The sequence below is a fragment of the Mustelus asterias genome, chromosome 7, assembly GCF_964213995.1.
Source record: "Mustelus asterias chromosome 7, sMusAst1.hap1.1, whole genome shotgun sequence".
In the NCBI taxonomy this organism is placed as follows: Eukaryota; Metazoa; Chordata; class Chondrichthyes; order Carcharhiniformes; family Triakidae; genus Mustelus; species Mustelus asterias.
Window position 1 is genome coordinate 80,624,139 of NC_135807.1, and position 24,770 is coordinate 80,648,908.

Below are 24,770 nucleotides of genomic sequence, written 5' to 3' on the forward strand. Positions count from 1 at the left end.
CACATTTTGCAACATTGACTTGTATGACAGCATAATCCAAAAGTGTGACAATACCACTCTCACAACTTGAACCAGATATTTGTATTCTTTGCACAGGGACTTCTTCATCCAATCTGACAGTGAACCAAGCAACCAGTTGGTCAGACTGGATTGGATACAAGTCATTAAGCTGCTTTATTTCACTACGAGTAAACATACAAAGTAAAAATTATGGTTAGATTCACTTGGTTTTATCAGTATAAACTTGTTTCTAGGTAATTATCCAACGATTGCAAACAAACTATGATTCATCACGTCAGTGAGTCTATTTTTATTTGTTTGCGGGAATGAGCGTTGCTGACCAGACTGACAGATTTTCTTCACTAAAGGACATTAGTGAACCAGACGGGTTTTTATGACAATGGTTTCATGGTAATCATTGGGACGTTGTATCCAGATTTTTGTCAAATTTCACCATCTGCCATGGTGGCATTTGAACTCTGGTCCCCAGATCTTGCCCTGGGTCTCTGGATTACTAGTCCAGTGACAATACCACTGTGCCACTGGTTTGAGTTAAACAAAATATCTAAATGATTTCTCAGTACTCCTATTTGGGTTCATAACTGACAAAGCTTATGGATCTTGAGCTCATTTCAATAATTCATGCATGCTGCCATTGTGCATTATCCCTCCAGACACAGCTCGCCCATTTGAAACAGTTGAAATTTGTGTCGCTGGCCTGAAAAAGCGTCATCTAGACTCGGAACGTTGGCTCTATTCTCTCCCCACAGGTGCTGTCAGACCTCAGATTTTCCAGCATTTTCTGTTTTTGTTTCAGATTCCAGCATCCGCAGTATTTTGCTTTTATCTTAGTGTGAAAATAATGCTTTTAGTTCCCATTCTACACTTGAAAAATGTGAACATCTTGAAAAAAAAACAGCATTAAAAGTAACCCTTTTTCCAAAGTCTTTCTGCACAAAATTGATCAAAGATCCTTAAGAACAATCAAGGAGCTAATACCTGAGTAACAGGTAACTGACATTCATATAACTAGCACACACAGCGTGACTGTATGAACAAATAATAGTTTTATTCTCAAGCCATTACAGTCAAGAAAACTGTACAGAACAAATAAAGGATCATAAGTTTACAAAGAACAGAATTAAAGAACTCTTAGTCTCAAAACACCAAAAAGAGACATTCAAAGTGTTAGAATATATAACAATTTATTGACAACTGTCAAGTGTTGTCCACTTGGAGCATGATTTGATAAATATAAAGCAGTGTATAGCATGTCATTTATTTTTTAAAAAAAAGAAAAAGGATTCATGCTAAAATAGAGTTGTGTACATTTAGAAAAATGCCAACAATTTCTGGCTCATGCTTCTTAAAAAAGCTCATGATTTTAATATATAAGAAAATCTTTTTTTTAAATTAAATTACTAAAGTGAACTTCATTTCAAAAAACATTCCCAACTACTCGATTTTTGTGCCAGACAAAAAAAGTTTGATATAAGCTTTTATTACATTTGCACTGACCCAAAGACATATTGAGTGAGTTAAATTTCCATTTAAAGCATGGTCGGATTTGCTGTACATTGGCAACAATTTGTCTTTCACTCTCTTTTTCTGTCTTTTTCAATGTTCTTTATTTCACACTGATCTGATAAAGGATTCTGAAAAAACCTTTGCAAAAAATACCACCTATTACTGATCTGAAATCAGGCAGATTTCTGATAATAAATTATATAGCATCTATACACTCCTCAAACAGTACCACCTTCTTGTGGCCAATTGAATTTGGGTATCAATGACATTATTTTGCAGTAAAACCATGCAAACTAACATACAGTTTACATTTAAATTCAGTACTTGTGGAATATGAAATCTTTCTTCAACACATATATATAATTTCTTTTAAGTTATCCAGCCCTTGCATTTTTTTGAGATTAAAATAAATCTAGTGCTTTAGTCTAAAATTAACCACACCAAATACTCAACCCTTTCGAAAGAAACATGCCAAGGCAATAACATGAAGAGTGATACAAGGTAATGGTACAGAAATCATCTTTAACTACATTAATTAGTGTCACTTAAAATGATTAAGACACAAAGATTCAACCAGCATTCCAAAAAAAACCCATACCAATGTTTGAGGTAAACATTATAATTTCTGAAGACTTATAAAGGCATCAGTTTTGTTAACATTCAAATTACAATGCTGTACCTGAATGTATTCAACACAATAAAATTTACTTCACTTGAAAAAAAAATTCTACATGCAAAAACTCCTTCCTTAACTGATGGTTTCTCAATGTTGACATATATGATAATTTGGGTTACAGGTCACCAGCACTTCAGTAATCATATAAATTGAATGAAGGCTCCTAATTCGGCCACTGAAAGCAAAGGAAATGAACTCAGATAGATCTAAATAAATGGTCTAAACAGCAGACAAAAAAAAATTTAAATCTGTGACAGAAAATTGATAATTTTCATGCAAAACGTGTCAACATTTTCAAAATAATCTCCCAGAACATTGTACAAGATGTTAGGAGCAGCAGGTAATGGAATAAGACTGGTTGAGTGATGCTGCTAATGTACTTCGTGATAGGAGAGACTACTGGAAATTGCATCCACAGCACAGAATCCTCCAACCACATTCCTCTGGCAGCCGTTCCCTTCTCCCAACTAAACTTCAAGACAGTAAAAAAGTAAGGCAGCTGTTAACGTCCATCAACAAAAGTGCAGTCTGTACATTTCCAGTTAAGTCACACTCCACTAGAGCAGATGGGGCAGCCATGCACTTCAGTGGTTAGGCTGGTTCAGCAGATTTTTCCAACAACGTGGCCACTTGCTTCAGTTTTCAGAGGATCCAGAGCCACAAATCATCACTGGGGCACACATCAGCCCCTGACTTAATTTCCATGTCTCATCTTTCCTGAGTCCCACACCAATTCCAAGACTCTTTCCTTGTGTCTCAGCATGTCTGGTGTCAATAATAAGGCTGATGGCACAACTGCAGAGAACTCTGGGCAAACACCCTTAGTTTTCATGACTTCACTGAAGGGTCAAAACAATTAGATTATTAAATAACTATGTTGAATCACATTCAGGCATAGCTAAAGTTAGATATGAAAAGAATTAACAGTTTACTGCCTGCATTGAAAGGATAAATAGTAGCTGGAAATTTTATAATGCATTCTTTGACAAAGAAAACTAAAACCTTACCTTGGCAAATTCTTGTCAAGTCAGGAAATGGACAAAAAGAATAGCTAAACCAATATTCAACAGCATAACCAGGATGACCAAGATGGTATTTGGACTCTGTAACGTTTTTAAAAAGGTCTTGTTATTAAAGTGACTGGAGCAAGTGATTTTAGCGATACAATTTTAAAGAAATGCTTTATCCACCCATTTTATTTCAATAGGGCTTCTTCTCAAATAGTCACTGAATTACTCAATATAAATGAATAATTCCTTAATCCTGCACGTCATGTTGACATCTATTCAAGGTGCTATAATTACATTTAATATAAACTTTACATGACTCTTTAATAATATATCAGAGTGTGCAAGGTCCTATTAATAAAATGGAATTCAACATCGGTCACATGGTGGCGGAGGTATTCTCAATAAAACTGAAAATTAACTCTGGTTTGATGTAATAAAAAATACATTTGAACAAGTTGATCTCAACGAACAGGAAATAATGGTGTATGAGACAATCTGCAATTAAATGAACCTTGTAGCCCCTCAAAGTAAAAGAGCAACGGCCGGAATTCTCTGACCTCGCTCGCAGCTGGGATTCTCCAGTCTCGCTGCTATGAACGGCGATTTGGCTGAGTGCCAAATTCTCTGTTCTCGCTGACAGTGGTGGAAGGGCATACAAGACCGGAGAATCCTGGCCAAGGTCCATGAGAACAGGATTTTATCTTGACAGGGATAGGGAGAGAAGAGTTGGAGCAAAAAGGTTTACATTAGATCAATGGAATGAATTATGCAGTCTGATCATCATCTAAACCTAATAGATAATACATTTTGAAGCTCAGTACTTGGTTTGCTTGTCACTTCCTTAATTCATGTGTGACTTTTTTAAAAACTTGATTATAAAATACAGGAATATTTAACCTTCCATTGTTTACGGAATGAGTTTTCAGCAACAACCTCTGAGTCAAAGGACCTGTCCAAACAGGATCTGGATAATTGTATGGTTGGGAGTGGGACTGGATGACTGAAGGATAAGTATTGATGGAGATAATTCAATAGTTCATGAGCTATAAAGGTGGGAGAGGGAATAATACAACCTGGAAGTCCATGAAATTCTGGAGTACTCTCAATATTTGGATGTAACCTATGGAGAATGTAGAGTATTCATGGGGAACTTTTCATCAGAAGATTAAATCAACGGTATAAAACGTCATCCACAGAAGCAGACAGCACAATCTTGAGGTTCCATGTGCAGAGATGCAAAAATATTCTGTTTTCTAGATGGGAAAATTTTTACTGCACATGGATGGGTGGTAGCTAATGATGTTAAATGAGATTTGAGACAGGTCGAACAAGGTCAGATACTCAAAGGAGCAGAAAGTAGAAAGTGCCAGGGGGCAGGGGGTCAGGCCAAGGTGGTGGAGAGAGAGCCAGAGGTGAGGTGGGTGGCAGGAGGAGTGGGGGGGGGGGGGGGGGGGGGGGGGGTGGGGTTAGTGGGAGAGAAGGGGAAATGCTTCTTTTAGGAGGGAGGTATCCTCATCCCTCAGCTAGGTTTCTGATAATGCCACAATGTTGATGTAATCATCCCATATAAGTTCATGGAGGGCAAGGGCCTTGTTTACAAGTGTGATTGAATGCATTAACAGAGTCCATATGATCAGTAGGGAAAGGACAAGTTGGATGGGAATGAGACTGGAAAGAGTAGCCCCCATTGGACAGGGTAGGAGGTAAGTTTGCTGAGAGAATACTATGGGGCGATTGGAGTCGCTACCTGTAATGAACCAGAGCCAAATGCCTCAATAAGCCCTCTGATGGATGCCAAAGAAGGCACTGAGGTAAAGTCTAGGGTGGGATTTTCCCATCCTGCCTGCCACAGGAATTGTAGTGTGTGGGACACGGACCATGCAAAGGTCCGTTGATCTCGGGCAGGACTTTCTGGACTTGGGGTGAACGTGGCTGGAAAATCCCATCCTTGATTTATCTAAGAGTGAGCCAAGCCTGGAATGAGAGGGGGAAAATTGAGGAATATTGAATTGGGAGAGTAGAGCACCTGACAGGGCAGAATGCATGATGGTAAAAAAGGATCTAGGAGGGGTATAAAGAAAAGTTTTTCAAAAGTGAGAAAAAAGTGTCAGCATAATCGATCCACTTGGGTACAAACTGGGAGCCAAAACGCATATGTATTGTAATTAGTTTCTATGTTAGGATCAAACATTTGGGAGAACTAGCACTTTTAGAACATGTAAGGAATTTCTGCAGTTAGCAATAAATGACTAGAGAGGTGGTTTCAAATAGAAGATAAAATGCCTTTGAGAAGGGCCTTTTAAAAAATGTTTTTAATCTTTTCTGTTTGGAAACAGAAAACATTCAAATCGGTTATAATCTACTAGACATTTGATGAAGACTCTTAATTAAGATCAACCTTTGCATCTCAAAGTGTGGTGTGGGGAGAGAGGGTGCGGGACCTGGTGGTGGGGGAAATACTTCTTCAACATGAATAGGCTGCTAATTTTCAAATTGGATTTCTGAAATCATTTTCTAGTTACAAAATCAATATATGGGACAGGATTACAAGGCATAACAGCTGGAGAACTAGAAAGCCGACTAACATTATTGTTTGTGGTAAACCATCATTCCGGATCAGAAAGCGGTTAAAAGATTAATAAAAATGTCATTCACTTAATTTACTTTGAGGAAATCCAAACATCTGGCTGGATATTAAATATTCTGCAGTTTCTCATTCTGAATGTATTGAAGTAAAAAAAAAATGGATCAAATTGTCATCAGTTTGAAAAACTTAACCATGTTCCGCCCACATTGGTTTTCCAATGCAAATAACTTGAGCCCAACAAGCCCCAGAATCAACTTTTGCTTTTTGAATACTTTTCAAAGTGCCTATATGCTTACTTTATGTGATTCACGTCTAAGAACGGCCAGATCCCTTTGTATTGCAGCTTTCAGCAATTTCTTTCTTCTATTCTTCATACCAAAGTGGACAACCTCACATTATACACCATCCACCAAATTTTTTGCTCACTCACTTAACCTACCTACTTTCCTTTGGAGACTCTTCGTATCATCCTCACAACTTGCTTTCCCATCTATCTTTGTATCGTCAGCAAATTGGCTACAATACACTGGGTCCCTTCATCCAAGTCATTAATGGAGATCCTGATTAGTTGAGGCCCCAGCACTGATCCCTGTGTTAATCCACTAGTTACAGCTTCCAACCTGAAAGTGACCCATTTACCCTGACTGTCCATTGCCTATTAGTTAACCCATGCTCAACCTATATCACCCCCAATACCACAAGCTCTTATCTTGTGTAGTATGTGTAACCTTGTTGAATTCCTTTTGGAAATCAAAATACACTACATCTACTGATTCCCCATCATCCACCCTGCTTGCTACACACTCAAGGCGTCAAGGGATAACAATGGCAATTTTAGAACTGGGAGTGCTGTAAATTTATTTTCTAGGGATTTTGATAATTTAGTTTAAACACTTTCCATTGTTTTAAATAATTTATAAATGTATAAACTTGATGATGTGTGCACAATGTTATGAGACACAAAAACACAGAAATTAGACTCCCTTATTTTGGCAATCTGGTATTGCCAAAATAATAATTTGGTTCAACAGGTTTCCTTTAGTTCCGAGGAGTTAATCTTTGCTCGTTTTATACCTGAAATATTTGAAAAACCTACAGGGTTTCAAGGTCTCTTCTCAGGTGAAGCAGCTGATGGTTTCAAATATTTGAACAAAACTGGCCGGTGACATGGGATATGCTTTGGATATGCCAGGTAATAGGAATTGGTGCAGAATTAATCGGAATAACCGTTCTATTCTTCCGTTAGTGGTACTTTTCAGAATGCTATGGAAAACTGCAGTAACAAGTGACGGATACATACCGACTCCACAATTTCTTCTGTTTCTTCCACGCTAGCCTCACGTGATTGAGATTTTGATAGTTTCTTTGGTTCAGGTGCAGCAATGGATAACTGTTTCTTCAATTTTGGCTCAGATTTAGCTTCCTTGACAGGTGACCTGGCAGGCATTTGCTTTGGCGGTGGTGGTAACCTTCCGAGTGCCATGGGTGAAGGGTTAGCCTGTTCATCTGGCTCTTCAGGTGGCAGTTTTACATCTGTGCGCACAAAGTAACTATGGTACGCACTATGTAACTGTCCATTGCCAGCAGTTGAGGCAGCGTAACCTGCTGACTTTGGCTGTTTCCACTCGTTCCCTTGCTTTGCACTCATTTTGGCAATACTTTTTGATGATGATCTGTTCCCTGACGCGCCTGATACATCTTTGTTAACACTGCTAGAAGAGTCTTTATTCCAGCTGGTATTTGGAGTTTTCTTGTATATTGGTGGTGAAGGAGGTGGTGTCGGACCAGGACTGTGTCCAGGAGTATGTGGTGGAGTTGTACCTTTCCTGTAGAAATGAGGACTGTTGCTTGCTGAAGATGGCTTCTTTTCTTTTGGAGGTGGAGGCTCTTCTTTCTTCTCTGTGTATCCCATTGCCTCCTGCATTCTCTGTTTAATGTAATCAAGGCCTAGAAAAAGAGGAAAATATACGTGATGAAGCAACAATTAGGAAGAGGCTAATAGTGAGAGGGGAAAATGTCGAAGGAGGAAATAATGCATTTCAACATGATGAAATAACAGGAAATATGGTTTGGTTTAATGTTAGTCATTTAAGGGGTGAAAAATGTCCGTTTAAGGAATTCCTTTCATGAAATGGATAATTGTCAAAAATTACATTTGTGAAATTTGGAAAATTATGCTAACAGACATATTGGAAAAGCTGATAGTCGTTGTGGCTATAAATTGGTGGGAGGCAAGGGCCTTTCTAAATTCAGGTACTCACAAGCCTATCATTGAGGGTCTTATAAGTTTTTACTTGCTAGTGAGTCAGCAGCAGGATTTTCCTATAAAGGGTGTCACCTAACATTTCCTGGCATTGCATGGCAGTCCCTTTCTGAAAACTGAGACATTTAAGCTGGAATTTTACAGCCTCTCCCAGGCCGGAATCGGGGCGGGCGAAGCTCACAGAATGGCATTCTCTATTGGCCTCGGGTGGGATTCTACGAGCCTCAGGCGGGGCAAGGCGGTATTTTACAGATTTTTTATAAATATCGAGCCACAGAGTTCATCATTCTCCAGGTGAGTAACGGCTAATGCCACTTTAGTAAGTTTTAGTACCTTGAGATAGATATGCAAAAGTAAGAAGACAAAAAGTCAAATTAATTCTATAAATAAGAGAAGAAAACAACAAAACTTAAAAACAGAACAGAGATGAAGGAAGGAAGGAAAACACAATGGGTGACGGAGGTGGATTATCTGTCCTTGTTTCTGGTGGGTGGGAATGGTGGTCGGGGCGGAGAATCGAGGGGATGTCTCAAAATGGCTTTCATGCCGGCAGGATTTCCCCACTTGGTTGTCCCCGTCCCCTGCCAATGATGTAATGGGGGACAGTTATCAATTTAATATCAATTATCCATTACTCTTTGATTCTGTTACTCAGCCAATTTGGTATCGCCCCATCCTCATTTTGTACATCGCCCCAGATGAACTTCAGATCTTTGTTGCAGTGGCAGCATGAGTCCTGCAGCACAGTCCCCTCCAGGTAAACACTACTGTGTGGCACCACAGACAAAGACACTCCTGTACTCCCAACCCCAGGTACAGTACTGATCTGACTCAGTGACATGGGGAGGTCCATGGATTCAGCAGCACGATTTTGTACAAGCTTGGTTCACAGAGATGGCAGTACATTAAAAAATGCAGCTGCCTTCAAACCGAAGCAGATTTCTTCAGAGATTTCGGGAACACAATTCATGGGACTTGCAACTTTGAGCAAAAAGGTATAGATCTAGCAGGGGCCTTTGGAGAGATCAGTACACTTTTGGAGAGCACAAAACACTTCAGTCAGTGTCACGGATATTTAACAATTTAAAAGCCCAAGGGAGGTTAAGAGTGGAGACTGTGGTCTTGGAAGCACATATATTTTTGGCTCTTCTGACTTGGACATCGAGGTAGGAGGGAAGGAGATCTGCCGGTCACACTGCTATCAACTGGGTTTTCCTGTTGTTTGTACCCTCCGCCACAAGGGAACTTGCGCCAGGGGTCACCATCAGCAGGACAGAAAAACCTGCCGCAGAATGGCTAGGTGATTTTGGCCAAAGACTTCAATATAATGTGGAGTCCACACAAGCACACATGACATCTCTTGACATGTGGAAAATCCAATTAACTGACCGTGTAATAATCACATGCGGGCAACTGCTTTCGACACAGCAGTCATGCTTGAAGCGCACCTGATCAACTGGATTTGATCCAAGTCTGATCAATGATCCCCCCTTAAATACAATCATTGATGGACAAAAAATGCTTTTGATTCTTTTGCCGCTTATTTTAAATCTGTGCTCTAGCGTTCTCGAGTAGGAACTGTTTCCCCTATCCACTCTATTCAGTCCCCTCATGATTTTGAGTACTTCTATCAAACTCCTCTCTGCCTTCTTTTCTACAAGGAAAGGAGTCCCAACTTCTCCAATTTATCTTCATAACTGAAGTTTCTCATCCTTGAAACCATTTTCATAAACCTCTGCTTCAGTCTCTCCAATGCCTTCATCTACTTAATAAATGCAGTGCCCAAAACTGGAGCTAGAGGGATCAAAGGATATTGGGGGAAAGCAGGAACAGGTTACTCAGTTGGATGATCCTAATGAATGGTGGAGCAAGCTTGAAGGGCTGAAGGCCTACTGCTCCTATTTTCTATGTTTTTATGTACATAATACTTCAGCTGATGTCTAACTAGTGCCTTATAGAATTTCAACACTACCTCCTTTCTCCTGTACTCTATGACACTCTTAATCAAGCCAAGAATAATGTATGGTTTATTAATTACTCTCTCAATCGGTCCTGCCATCTTCTATTACTTTTGAACATGTTCACCCAGGTCCCTCTGCTTCTGCACCTCCTGTAGAGTAGTAGCCTTTATTTTATACTGTCTCACCATGTTCCTCCTACCAAAATATATCATCTCACATTTCTCCGTATTTAACTTCATTCACCACCTATCTGTCCTATCCAACAACTTGTCTATGTCCTACTGAAATTCTACACTGTCCTCCTCACAGTTTACAGTGCTTCCATGTTTTGTATTGCTCGCAAATTTTGAAATTGTTCCCTGTACACCAAGGTTTTGATCATTAATATTTATCAGGAAAAGCAAGGCTTCCAATACTAAACCTTGGGGAATTCCACTCGAAACCTTCCTCCAGCCTCAATATCAATTATCCATTACTCTTTGATTTTGTCACTCACCCAATTTCGTATCCATATTGCTACTGCCCCTTTTATTCCATTAGCTATGACTTTGCTCACAAGTATGTTATGTGGCATTGCATCAAATGTCTTTGGAAGTCTGTGTATACCACATCAACAGCATTGCCCCTCTCTGTTACTTCTTCAAAACATTCCGGCATGTTAGCTAAACGTGATTCCCCCATAAGAAATCCATGCTATCTCTTCTTAATTAACCCGCATTTGTCCATGTGACTATTAATTCTGTCTCGTACGAGTGTTGAAAGTTTCCCCACCACTAAAGTTAAGCTGACTGGTCTGTAGTTGGTGACCTTATCCTTATCCCCTTTTTTGAACAATGTTTGCAATTCTCCCGTCCTCTGGTACCACCTCTTAGTCTTAAGAACTCTGAAAAATTATGGCCAGTGCCTCTCCCTTCCCTCAGTATCATTGGTTGCATCTCATCCAGTCCCAGTGTTTTGTCAACTTTAAGTGCAGACGGCCTATCCAATACCTTCTCCTCATCAATTGTAAACCCTTCTAGTGACTGAATTTTCTTTTATTTCACCCTAGCCTGGGTAGCATCTTCTTCCTTGGTAAAGTTAGAAGCAAAGTATTTATTTGATACCTCAGCCATGCCCCTTGCTTCCGTGTGTAAATCCTATCTTTGGTCCCTAATTAGCCGTACTCCTCCTTTAACCATCCTTTTTACTATTTATGTCCACAGGAAACTTTGGGATTTGTTTCATGTTCACTGCCAATCTATTTTCATATTCCCTCTCTGCTTCTCTCATCTGCTTTTTCAGCTCTGCTCTGAACCTTCTGCATTCAGCCTTGTTCTCAATTGCATTTTCTATCAAACACTTGTCATCAACACACTTCCCCTTCTTTATCTTAATTTCAACCTCCTTTGCCATCCAGGGAGTTCCAGACTGGTTTGCCCTCAATTTCCCTTTTGAGGGAACATACCTTGACTGAGCCCGAATAATTTCTTCTACTGTTCAGCTACTGTTCTTCCTGCCAACCTTTGGCTCTGACTTATTTGATCTAGATTCATTCTTACCTCATTGAAGCTGACTTTCCTCCAATTAATTATTCTTCCTCTGGATTGCTGATTGTTCTTTTCCATAGTCATCCTGAACTGTATGCTACAATGAACACAGTCCCCCAAATGTTTTTTCTACTGACACTTAATCTACTTGGCTCACCTCATTCCCAAGAACAAGGTCTAGCAATGCCTTCTTTCTTATTGGACTGGACTCGGCACATTCTGCTGTAGAAAATTCTCTTGAACACACCCTAGGAACTCTTGCCAGGGCGGCACGGTGGCCCAGTGGTTAGCACTGCTGCCTCACAGCGCCAGGGACCAGGGTTCAATTCCGGCTTTGGTCACAGTGTGGAGTTTGCACATTCTCCCTGCGTCTCCGTGGGTTTCCTCTGGGTACTCCGGTTTCCACCCACAGTCCAAAGATGTGCAGGTTAGGTTGATTGGCTGTGCTAAATTGACCCTAGTGTCAGGGGGATTAGCAGGATAAATGAGGGTTATGGGAATAGGGCATGGGTGGGATTGCGTTCGGTGCAGACTCTTTGGGCCGAATGACCTCCTTCTGCACTGTCGGGATTCTATGATTCTCTCTATCATTTACACTACCACTGTCCCAGTCGATTTCAGATAATTAAAGTACCCCATTATAACTACTGTATAATTTTGTGTCTCTCTGTAATTACCTTGCAGATTTGTTCCTCTACATCCTTTCCACTAGTTGACGGCCTGTAATTGCACCTTTTGTTTTGTTCCTTTGCTCTAGCCAAATTAATTCAGATCTTGACTCCTCTGGGACATCCTCTTTCTCCAGCACTGCAATGCTCCCCTTAATGCATACTGCCACCCTCCCCCCTTTTCTTCCTTTCCTATCTCTCCTGAATACTTTGTATCCAGGCATATTAAACACCTATCAAACCCTGAAAGAAATTCACCTTTTTTTTATTCATTCGTGGGACATGGGTGTCACTGGCTGTCCAGCATTTATTGCCCATCCCTGGCTTGAGAAAGTGGTGGTGAGCTGCCTTCTTGAATCGCTGCAGTCCATGTGCTGTGGGTTGATGCACAATGCCGTTAGGGAGGGAATTCCAGGATTTTAACGCAGCGACTACGAAGGATATATTTCCAAGTCAGGATTGGGAGTGGCTTAGAGGGGAACTTGCAGGAGGTGGTGTTCCCATGTATCTGCTGCCCTTGTCCTTTTAGATGGGAGTGGTCGAAGGTTTGAAAGGTGCTTTCTAAGAATCTTTGGTGAATTGCTGCAGTGCATCTTGTAGTTAGTACACACTGCTGCTACTGAGCGCCGGTGGTGGAGGGAGTGGATGTTTGTCGACGTGGTGCCAATCAAGCGGGCTGCTTTGTCCTGGATGATGTCAAGCTTCTTGAGTGTTGTTGGAGCTGCACCAATCCAGGCAAGCGGGCAGTATTCTATCACACTCCCGACTTGCGCCTTGTAGGTGGTGGACAGGCTTTGGGGAGTCAAGAGGTGAGTTACTCGCCACAATATTCCTAGCCTCTGACCTGCTCTTGTAGCCACTGTGTTTATGTGACGAGTCCAGTTGAGTTTCTGGTCAATGGTAAGGGTTACCACTGACCAGAAATCTAACTGGACTTGTCACATAAACACAGTGATGGTAACATCGTTGAATGTCAAGGGGTGGTGGTTAGAGTGCCGCTTATTGATGATGGTCATTGCCTGGTATTTGTGTGGCGCGAATGCTACTTGCCACTTGTGCAATGTTACTTGGCACTACCAAGCTGGCAATGCCCAGGGGGCACCCCCTTACCCCCGACCTTCTGGAACCCTCCATGGCCCCCTTCACTCCAGTGGGGTCAGGCTGCCAGCTCCCAGTTATAGGGGATTTATTGTAAACCCTGCTGGAGTAAACACTCCTGATTATGGTATATAACTCCGCGCCGATTTCTGATGCGGAACTGATGGCGCCGGAAATCCGTCAGCCGCAGCCACGCAGAGGCCGTGGCATCCAATGAGGAGCCTTCTAAATGGCCTCCACTTGAGTCCGCCAGCTGGGAGAATCACCCCTACATTCTGTGCCTTTCTCCAGGGCATTAATGTAAATAGTGAACAATAGCGAGCCAGGAACCCTGCGGCACTCCACTAGTTACATCTTTCCACTCTGAAAAGGACTCATTTATTCCAACTCTCTGTTTTCTATATGAGAGCCGGTTTTCAATCCTCGTGAACACACTTCCTCCAATTCCATGGTCTTTTACTTTATGCACCAGCCTCTTATGCGACAGCATAATGGGATCATGGGATGGGGGCTTCATTGGAAATCCAGCATTTATCGTCCATTTCTAATTGCCATTGAGCAGGTGATGGTCAGCGGTGATCTTAAATTACTGTGTGGTGTTGGTAGCCCACAATGATGTGGGGGAGTTCCAGGATTTTGACCCAGTAACAATGAAGGAACCGCGATATAGTTCCAAGTCAGGATAGTGTGTGAATTGCAGGGGAACTTTCACGTAGTGATGTTCCCATGCGTCTTCTTCCCTTGTCCTTTTAGGTGGAAGAAGTCGCAGATTTGACAGGTGCTTTCTAAGGAGCCTTGATGAGTAGCTGCAGTGCAACTTCTAGATGGTACATACCATACCATGTGCGAGTTGTGTCAGTGTTAATTTTCCAAAATTCCCTGGATTCTGGAGAGGTTCCGTCAGACTGAAAAGTAGCAAATATCAAACTTCTATTCAAGAAGAAGGGATGTAGAAAACAGGAAACTATAGGATAGTTAGCTTGATGTCTGTCATGGGGAAGGTGTTAGAATCAATCATAAAGGAGCTAATAGCTGGGCACTTAGAAAAACGTAGGGTATTGAGTAGAGTCAGCATGGTTTTGTGAAAGACAAATCATGTTTAATCAATTTACTAGAGTTCTTTGAAGGAGTAATGTGCTGTTGATAAAGTGGAGGCTGTAGATGTACAATACTTGGATATTCTGAAGGCATTTGATAAGGTGCCACATCAAAGGTAATTGCAGAAAAGCTCAGGGTATGGGGTTAATGTATTAGCTTGGAGAGAAGTTTGGCTGGCAGGCAGAATTCAGAGACTGTACAAAAATGGGTCTTTGTCTGGTTGGCAGGAAGTGGTGAGTGAGGTCCCGCAGGGGTCTGTGCTGGGGCCTCTAATTTTTCCAAGTCACATCAATGAGTTAGATGAGGGATGTGAAGACATGGTAGCTAAATTTGCAGATGACACAAAGACAGGTTGGAAAGTTTGTTGTGAAGAAGACAGAAGGGTGGGAATTCTCCGGGCCTGCTAGCTCCGATGCAGTGCACTGGCTGAGTGGGGGGTCCGAGAGGGAAGGGGACCTGAGTGGGGATCTAAGGGAGAAGGGGGTTGTGGGTGGGGTCTTAGAGGGGAGGGGGGGGGGCTCTGAGGGGGAAGGTGGGCTTTTTTGAGGTGTTTGAGGGGAAGGAGGGCTGAGTGGGGGGGTCTGGGGTCAGGTCATCCTCATGCCTGTGAGGTGTATGTGGGGTGGGAGGAGGGGTTACCCATTATTTGTGGGTCAGGGAGGGTGCCTCTCTTTGGTAAGGGGTTGTTGGTGCTCCTCTGATCAGTGCGGGGGAGAGCTGCCTATGTGCGCAGAGATCTGGTCGCCCTTTAAATATAGCCATATAGCCATCCAGGTTTCCCGCTGGCTGGGCACTTAGTCCCAATTTGGGAGAATCGTGGCCTCAGTCTTTGTGATATCATCTTTCTGTTAAACTGTATTATCCTTGATTATTACTGCTAGCCAACATCCAAATCCCCCACCAGAGTACATGCTGTGCTGTTGTTACCCTCAGTGCTTCTCCCGAGTGGTGTTCAGCATGGAGGAATACTGATTGATCAGCTGAGAAAGGGTGGTGGGTAATATCGGCAGAGAGGTTTCCTTGCCCATGTTCAAACTGATGTCATGAGGATTCATAAGTACTCTCTCCTGACTGTATGTCACTGTAAGAAGTCTCACAACACCAGGTTAAAGTCAGGTTAAAGACACCAGGTTAGACTTTAACCTGTTGCTGTGAGACTTCTTACTGTGCTGACTTTAACCTGGTGTTGTGAGACTTCTTACTGTGCTGACTTTAACCTGGTGTTGTGAGACTTCTTACTGTGCTTACCCAAGTCCAACGCCGGCATCTCCACTGTATGTCACTGTCCAGCCACTTCTGGTAGATCTGTCTTGTTAATGCGACAGAACATACCCAGGAATGGCGATGCAGGGATCTGGAAGACTGGCTATAAGGTATAATCTGTTGAGTATGACTATGTCAGTCCGTTGCTTGATTGGTCTGTGAGACAGCTCTCCCAATTTTGGCACAAGCTCCCAGACATTAGATAGAAGGACTCTGCAGAGTCAACAACTAGGCATGGTGTGCCATTGTCATTTCTAGTGTCTAGCTCGATGTCAGGTGGTCTGCCGAATTTTATTCTTTGAGATATGTCCCTGCATAAGGAGTACTGTAAGATTTTGAAATTATGGTCTACTGTTCTAAAGGAGCAGCACAACTGTACTGTTTACTAAGACGTAGGCCATTCAGCCTTTCAAGCCCACCCATTCAATAAGATCATGGCTGATTTACTTCAAAACCATTTTCCTGCACTATCCATATCTCCCTTACTCTTTATATGTAGAAATCTATTGATTTCAGTCTTGAACATACTTAACGACTGAGTCTCCACAGTCCTCCTGGACAAAGAATTCCAAAGATTCACCACTCTCTGAGTCAAGAAATTCCTCCTTGTCTCATTCCTAAATGGCCTGCCTCATATTCTGAGACTGTGTCTCCTGGTTCTAGACCCCACAGCCAGGGAAACACCTGTCCTGCATCTAACCTGTCGAGGCCTGTAAGAATTTTCTATGTCTGAATGAGATCATTCTTCTAAACTCCAAATAGAAGTCCAGTCTATTTAATCATCCTGCAAAGGATAGTGCCTCCATTCCAGGAATGAATTTGGGAAATCTTTGTCGCACTCCCTCTGTGGTAATTCTTTCCTTAGCTAAGGAGACCAAAACTGCAGACAATACTCCAGGTGTGACCTCACTAAAGCTCTATTTAATTGCAGTAAGACATCTTTAACCAACATCCAAATCCTCTTGTGATAATGGCCAATGTACCATTTGCCTTTTTAATTGTTTGCTGTACCTGCAAGTTAGCTTTCAGTGACTCATGAACAAGGACACCAAGTCCTTTTGAAATTCAATACTTCCCTGCCTCTCACCATATTAGAAATACTCTCTGTATCCTCCTCACAACTCACACTTCCACTTAATTTTGTGTCATCTGCAAACTGGAAATATTGTACTTAATCCCCACATCCATATAGATATATAGATTGTGAATAGCTGGGGCCCAAGCACTGATCCTTGTGATATCTCACTAGTCACAGCCTGCCAACCTGAAAATGATTTATTCCTATTCTCTGTTTTCTGATTATTAACCAGTTCTCAATCCATGCCAGTATATTCCCCCCAATCACATGTGCTCTAACTCTGTTTACCATCCTCTTGTGTGGGACCTTACCAAAAGCTTTCTGAGAATCTAAATATATCATATCTACCGGTTCCCCCATATCTATTCTGCTAGTTACATTCTCAAAGTATCAATTGATCTACATGACCATGTCCACTTGTCATATCAAATTATTCCAAGATATTGCAAATGAAAATAAGGATCGACAGCTCATTGAGACGGATTATTGAAATGTTCATGTTTTCTCGGTGGGGAGCCGACATGTGACGATGCACAAGAAGCCACAATTGTGCGCTACTGGCAGGATGGATAAGATGGCCTTTATTGTCAGTTATCGTTCATGTGTTTCTATTAACGTAACTGCCACTATCACATTTTGAGTAACTCACTATGGCTAAATCTGTTTTTAATTAATTGATGTGCTTAGCTGGAACAAGTGGGTTAAGTTTCAACCCACCAGGTGGCAGCTATTTCAGCCAATAGTGACTATACTAAGAAGGAAGATCCTTGTGTGGGGACAACAGTCGGATTATTTATAAATTTTTATTATAAAGCATTTTCTCAGATATAGTAATATAGTTTTTGTACAAAGCTCTGATCAGCTAAAGATTACATAAGCAATTAATGAGGTTTTAAAAACACCGCCAATCTATAGTGGTTTCTTTGAAAAAGAAACTCTTGATTTTTATACTGAATCTTTCCTTTAAGAGTTTCTCTTTTGATTTATGAGGTTGTGGAGTTGGCATTAGTGACCTAATTACAAAGCACAGATATATGCATCATAAAAAGCAGTAGATGCTAGGGAATAAATTGCATGAGCTGCATTGAGATTGTGATGTTCACATGACTATGGCAAAGTGTGAAAAGTTTGAGGTACGTCAACTGAATCCGTTCATTTGACAATGAGTTATCACTCTCAAGTATCCATTACTTTATAAGTAATGAAACATTTATTTAAGGAAATCTTTCAATTTATGTACCTAGTTTGCTAACTATATTATCGGAATCACTGATAATTATGGTTTAAAGTGTCAAAGAGTCAATTTACACTAACTAAAAACAGTTAAAAGATTCCTTGAAATGTTCTTATAATGTGTACAGTTTACCATTTAGGTCTGGTGATGACATGTACTCATTCAACAATTCACTACCAAATAGTGTTACAATGAAAAATAACGGTTATTACATCTGATGCTCACTGATCAACTTGGAAAGGGCAAGGGGGCATTCAACAACTAGTCGTGCATCAATATAACTTCGATTTTCATGCTTTTACACTGAGCTGAGACTATTATAGCAAGAAATACTGCAGAACTAAATTCTTGCGATGTTTTCAAGTTGCTTGTACCAGGAGGGACATTTTCAATTTAAAAGAATATATGACACTACCGCAGTTAAGATTAGAGTACATTAATCAATTTCTTTTTGATTTGATTTATTATTGTCACGTGTATTAACATACAGTGAAAAGTATTGTTTCTTGCGCACTATACAGATAAAGCATACCGTTCATTGAGAAGGAAACGAAAGATTGCAGAATGTAGTGTTATAGTCATAGCTAGGGTGTAGAGAAAGATCAACTTAATGCAAGGTAAGTCCATTCAAAAGTCTGATGGCAGTAGGGAAGAAGCTGTTCCTGAGTCGGTTGGTACGCGACCTCAGACTTTTGTATCTTTTTCCTGATGGAAGAAGGTGGAAGAGAGGATATCTGGGGTGTGTGGGGTCCTTAATTATGCTAAATTCTTGCTACAAGAAGATAAAGTTTTGTAGCAATGATGAAAATTGGCAATATAACCCGGGAATCGGGTCTCAACATTACAGAGTTACTTCAGGGAGCTCAATTACTCAAGTTGGACTCCCACTTAGTGCAGTATCTTTCCGTTTGCACTTGAACCACTGGCAGGATTTTTTAAGATGGCGGAATTTCCCTTCCTGCCACTCGACGAGTCAGTGGCTAACACATTGCCACTGATACTGGCTCCAACAAGCACTAACTGATTGGAAATGAGACTTCTACCACTCTCTTGGAAGGAAGTTCATCCTCAGAGAGCTGCTGGTAAATCTTGCCTTCCAAGGAATCAATCCAGATTCCTTGGAAGGCCTTCCCACAGGCCACCCGTCCAGCTCTGACCTCTCCACAATTTCATGGTGAGACTTAGGCAGGTAAGTGTGGGAGTATCAGGGAAAGTGGGATCTATACCATTGGGCCACTTCTACACCCAACCCCGCTAGGATCAGTGTTCTTGCGTACTGCATCATCAGAGAGGTAAATAAGGTTTTAAACTAAAAAGTGGGGGCAAGGAAGCACATTTGGGAAGATGCAGTAAACCAAAGAGCAGAGACAAGGCAAAAGTGAAAGGTATTATTACAGGAAATGAAAAATAGCCCAGGAGGGGATAAAGAGTGAATATCCAACAGTAAATCAACGGATGAGAATAATCGGGTTTATAAAAATAATAAAAGGACAAAACTAAAAGCTTTGTATCTGAATGTAACATAGCTTTCAAAACAAAAGAGATGAACTGAGAGCGCACATAGAAATAAACAATAGCCATAGCCATTACGGAGACATGGCTGCAGGTGGACATGGGCTGGGAGCTGAATATTGAAGGGTACAGGATATTTAGGAAGGACAGGAAGCATGGAAAAGGTGGAGGGTTGGCTCTAATAGTTAATGATGGGATTAGCACACCAGAGAGGGTTGGCCTAAGTTCAGGAAACCAGGATTGTTTGAGTAGAGAGGAGAAATGGTAAGATAAGGGGGGAGGGCGATTCTCCCATCCCGCTGCGCTAATTTTTTAGTAAGAAGTCTCACAACACCAGGTTAAAGTCCAACAGGTTTATTTGGTAGCAAATGCCACTAGGAACGCTTTCGAAACGCTGTCCCTTCGTCAGGTGGAGTGGAAGATGTGCTCACAAACAGGGCATACAGAGACACAAACTCAATTTACAGAATAATGATTGGAATGCTAATCAAGCTAATCAAGTCTTAAAGGTACAGACAATGTGAGTGGAAAGAGCATTAAACACAGGTTAAAGAGATGTGTATTGTCTCCAGGCAGGACAGCTAGAGAGATTTTGCAAGTTGCGGGGGTTACAGATAGTGTGACAAGAACCCAAGATCCTGGTTGAGGCCGTCCTCACGTGTGCGGAACTTGGCTGTGCAAAGCTTGTGCGAAGCATTGATTAGCTTGATTAGCATTCCAATCATTATTCTGTAAATTGAGTTTGTGTCTCTGTATGCCCTGTTTGTGAGCACATCTCCCACTCCACCTGATGAAGGAGCAGCACTCCGAAAGCTTGTGTGGCATTTGCTACCAAATAAACCTGTTGGACTTTAACCTGGTGTTGTTAGACTTCTTACTGTGTTTACCCCAGTCTAACACCGGCATCTCCACATCATGACTAATTTTTTAGCCCAGTGGGCCGGGAGATTCAAGCGGCGCCTGATGTGTGGTGATCTGCGCTGGGCATCCCGCCCGATAGTGTCTTCCAGCACTGGATTTCCGGTGGCTTCAGCTCCGCACTGGAAATAGGTGCGGAGTTGCATTGTGTGCGCAGGACGTCATTTACATATATTTTAAATAGAATTAGCTGGCCGGGGACTGAATTTTCCGGGCCCGCTAGCCTCTCCCTCCCCCACCAGGAGGATTTCACTCCAGTGGGGTTTACAGTATTTGGTTTATTGTCACATGTATTAATACAGTGAAAAGTATTGTTTCTTGTGCGCTATACAGACAAAACATACTGTTCATAGAAAGAAAATGAGAGAGTGCAGAATGTAGTGTTACAGTTATAGCTCGGGTGTAGAGAAAGATCAACTTAATGCAAGGTAAGTCCATTCAAAAGTCTGACAGCAGCAGGGAAGAACCTGTTCTTGAGTTGGCTGGACGTGACCTCAGACTTTTCTATCTCCCCAGTAGCTCCCCACTTTCAGGGAGTTGGCAGCCCAACCCCATTGGAGTGAAGTGGGGGGGGGGCAATCAGGGCCCTCCAGAGGGTCGGGCGCCGGAGGGAGGGTACCCCTTGGACATTGGCACCTTGGCAGTGCCAGCCTGCGCACCCTGGCACCACCCAAGGGGCAAAGAGCCAATGCCCAGGGGGCACGTTGGCACTGTCTATCGGGCATCGGGCAGTGCCAAGAGGGAAGGGCGATTGGTGGGGGTGGGGAGGTCCCACTGCCACTCTGCATTTGGGATTGGTGAAAGTGGGAGGGAGGTGAGTGATCAAGGCTGGCCATCGCTAGGTGGGGTGGGGGGGTTGCTGGTGGGCAGAAGACTGCATGACTGCATTGGATGAAGTGGGGAAAGTGATGAAGGTGATGTTGTACAGATGGTACACCATGCCAGCTGCTCTTTTTTAAATGTTCACATGGGCTGTAGTCTGTCATGAAGCAGCAGCACTGGGGAGGATGCTAACAAATGCAACACCGATATTGGTGTGTTAGTGATGGGGAAATCCCAAAGTATGCTGGTGCTCAGGTGAGTGGGATCTGCTTAACACTCGAGGGGAAAAAAACATCTTTGGATGGCGCAGGAACGTCAGCAGGAGTGTCAGCAGTTTATTTAATGCTCTGTGTAGCATTAACTGGCCAGAGCTGGGATTTCTCCTCACTAGGGAGGAAGTCTGGCCGCAGAGAGCTGCTCATTAGACCCAGCAGTGGCCAGTGCTGGGACTTCAGCTAGTCTAAGTGCGAGGAGCCCAGGACAAAAGTAAATAAGGGGAGTTGAGTTGGGGGGGGAAGTTGGCATCTCACACCAGAGAGAGGAGGGGAGGGCGGACAAGGGGTGGGATTATATTGGAAATGCCAGGGAATGAGGGATATCTGGGGATCTGGTTGGGGTGGTGTATGTTCTAGGTGTGCTCCAATCAGGAAAGGGATCAGTGATGAAAGTGCCCACCTCCCCTTTCCATCCAAGGCCTGAGCAGGCTTAACTCAGTTTGGTAAAAGGTAAATCATAGAATCATAGAAACCCTACAGTGCAGAAGGAGGCCATTCGGCCCATCGAGTCTGCACCGACCACAATCCCACCCAGGCCCTACCCCCACATATTTTACCCGCTCATCCCTCTAACCTACACATCCCAGGACTCTAAGGGGCAATTTTTTAACCTGGCCAATCAACCTAACCCGCACATCTTTGGACTGTGGGAGGAAACCGGAGCACCCGGAGGAAACCCACGCAGACACAAGGAGAATGTGCAAACTCCACACAGACAGTGACCCGAGCCGGGAATCGAACCCGGGACCCTGGAGCTGTGAAGCAGCAGTGCTAACCACTGTGCTACCGTGCCGCCCCATAAAATAAAATACTAAAACATTTGAGTTACATAAACATCTGAAATTAAAACATAAACCTCCAGGGGCTGAATTTATTCAGATAAGAGAGTCTGGAGATGGGCTAAATTACTATGTATTCATGGTTAATGTGCAAAAAAAAAAATATCTATACGTTAGCTCACCAGGTAAGATCAATAGCACAGAACACATTACTGGAATTCTATTGAGTGTTTCATGTGAGTAGCATCTGGATCATTTACATAACACTTCGCATCTGTTTCTCAATGTGCAGGAGATGAAACTTGGCACTGAGATTAGAGTTACTATTTTTAGCTGACTAGGAATCTGGTTGCCTATCTTGCTTTCACCCCTAACCATGTTGCGAGCTACAGCAGCTGTAAATCCATCCTGATCCTTCTTAAAAACAAAAAACCGTAAGCATTATTATGCCTTCCAAAGTGGCACAGAGCTGAATGCACACCATGAAATGCATCAGAGTACTTTGTTAAATGTACTCTCTCCAACAGAAAATTAAACACGCGCTGTTTCAAAATCCAATGGGAAATGCTGAACATGATCTTACACTATGTATATATAAGCACCTTTGCTTCGAATGGGATTAGGAGTCTCCATTTGTAACTTAAGGTTGCTGCAGCTTCAGCATGTTTTCAGATACTTGTTTGAGTTCCAAACATTCTCAGCATTTAGAAGGATCCACTGAGTGACACTACAGCTGCCAAATCACTTTCTACCAGTGGCAGGTTCAGATAATGATACAAAATATAGATGGCCATGAACTATTTTACATCATTTAAAATACAATATTCTAAACTGGTTAATCATGGCAGGCCCTAATAGGTAGCACTTCTTCCTCTCCTGACCCTTCCAACAAGGAATAGAATAGACATGTCCTTAATTAAATAGTTCCCTGTGATAACATGTGAGTATTTGATTAGTGCATTTGCTTTCTTCCAAGTTGCATGAAAATGGGATTACCTCACAGCTTAAACTTGACTTCTCCCATTATCATACTATGGGTGCACTTGGGGAACATGCCTACCCTGCATTGTACAAATCAGAATGCTTCAACATAGAATGGGGGATAGGATTAGGCAAATCCAGAGACAAATATAGCGTGGTCAAGAATGCCTAATTGTAAGTTAAGAGTGAATTAATTGCAGAGCATTGCTTACCCTTAACTTGGTTTAGCCTAGTAACAAATATTTATTCTATGTCCTAACATGATGCATTTTGCAAAAAAATTTTATTATTTTTAATTATCACTTGAAAACAAAATTGCAAGGAACCTCCTGGTCAAAGTATATGATCAATGTGCAGCAAGATTGTGGCTATGCATGGTATGCAATTAAACCTCTGCTGCCAAAAGGTGATGATGTGGAGATGCCGTCGTTGGACTGGGGTAAACACAGTAAGAAGTCTCACAACACCAGGTTAAAGTCCAACAGGTTTATTTGGTAGCAAATGCCACTAGCTTGCGTGGCTTTTGCTACCAAATAAACCTGTTGGACTTTAACCTGGTGTTGTTAGACTTCTTACTGCCAAAAGGTGAACCAGCAATTAAAGTGAAAGGATGGCAGTGAGGTACTGAATGAATTTTCTACTATAAGGGTAGAAAATTGCTCTCTTCTCAGGAGTGCAAATAGTGCAGCTGCCCAGTCTGTGATTATTTACTCCATTAATTTTCATGCATAGAAAATTGGCTGGGAGTGTGCAAGTTAATGACAATGTGCTTCCAATGAGAGCCTGGAGGGCAAGGAAGAAAATTATCCTCAGTTTTCTGAGGAAATTCACCAGCAAATATAGGCAAAGTCACGAAAATCCAATCGATTCAGATATATATTGAAAAACAGGCAGTCACTCTAAAGAAATAATCGTAAGAATTATCCAAAGCACTCATGCTCCAAAACATTTGTCGGAAATAATCAAAACCTATGAAGCATAAAAAGGAGGACTTGTTAGCTAAAGCATCCAAGCTGCAAACTGATAAGAGTGAAAACCTCTTTCAGTGAAATTCTGCTCTACTTTGCAAAAATAAACTTCAAGTACTACAACAGATGACAGCCCAAAACAGATTTCTGGAATTGAAAAATAAATTATGACAAAATATAACTGGCATTAAAGTATTCTAATATCATCGTATTCTAAAGTTTAAATGCCATTACTGTCATGAGAAACTGAAACCATGACAACAACTAGTAAGTCTTGGCTATGTTACGCACATTTGGGAAATAGGGCTGCTGTTAAAATTTTATAGCTAAGTTGCAGCAGTCCCGAGAGTATGCTATATAGGCTACAAAGAACATACACACTGGATAGCAAAGATTTTAAATTGAAGAACAGCGCTTTGTTTCTTTTTTCTTCCAAAGATCCTTTTGCTTCTAACAGGATAGATATTGGCTATCTGGAATACAGCTTGTGAAGTTTTTTGAAAACTGTGGTGGATTATGGTGGTAT

General features: G+C 41.9%; 1 protein-coding gene across 1 annotated transcript in view; it reads right to left on the minus strand.

Annotated features, from left to right (window-relative positions):
• Positions 1-1,044: 1,044 nt before the first annotated feature.
• The window catches only part of jph1b (junctophilin 1b), a 130,891-nt gene continuing 107,165 nt past the window's right edge, over positions 1,045-24,770 (minus strand). Inside the window, exons 4-6 of the mRNA XM_078216329.1 lie at positions 7,101-7,747; positions 3,211-3,306; positions 1,045-3,042 (exon numbers count right to left, since the gene is read on the minus strand). Coding sequence (XP_078072455.1) covers positions 3,226-3,306; positions 7,101-7,747 — 728 coding nt within the window. The 3' untranslated portion in view covers positions 1,045-3,042; positions 3,211-3,225. The remainder of the gene's footprint in view (positions 3,043-3,210; positions 3,307-7,100; positions 7,748-24,770) is intronic.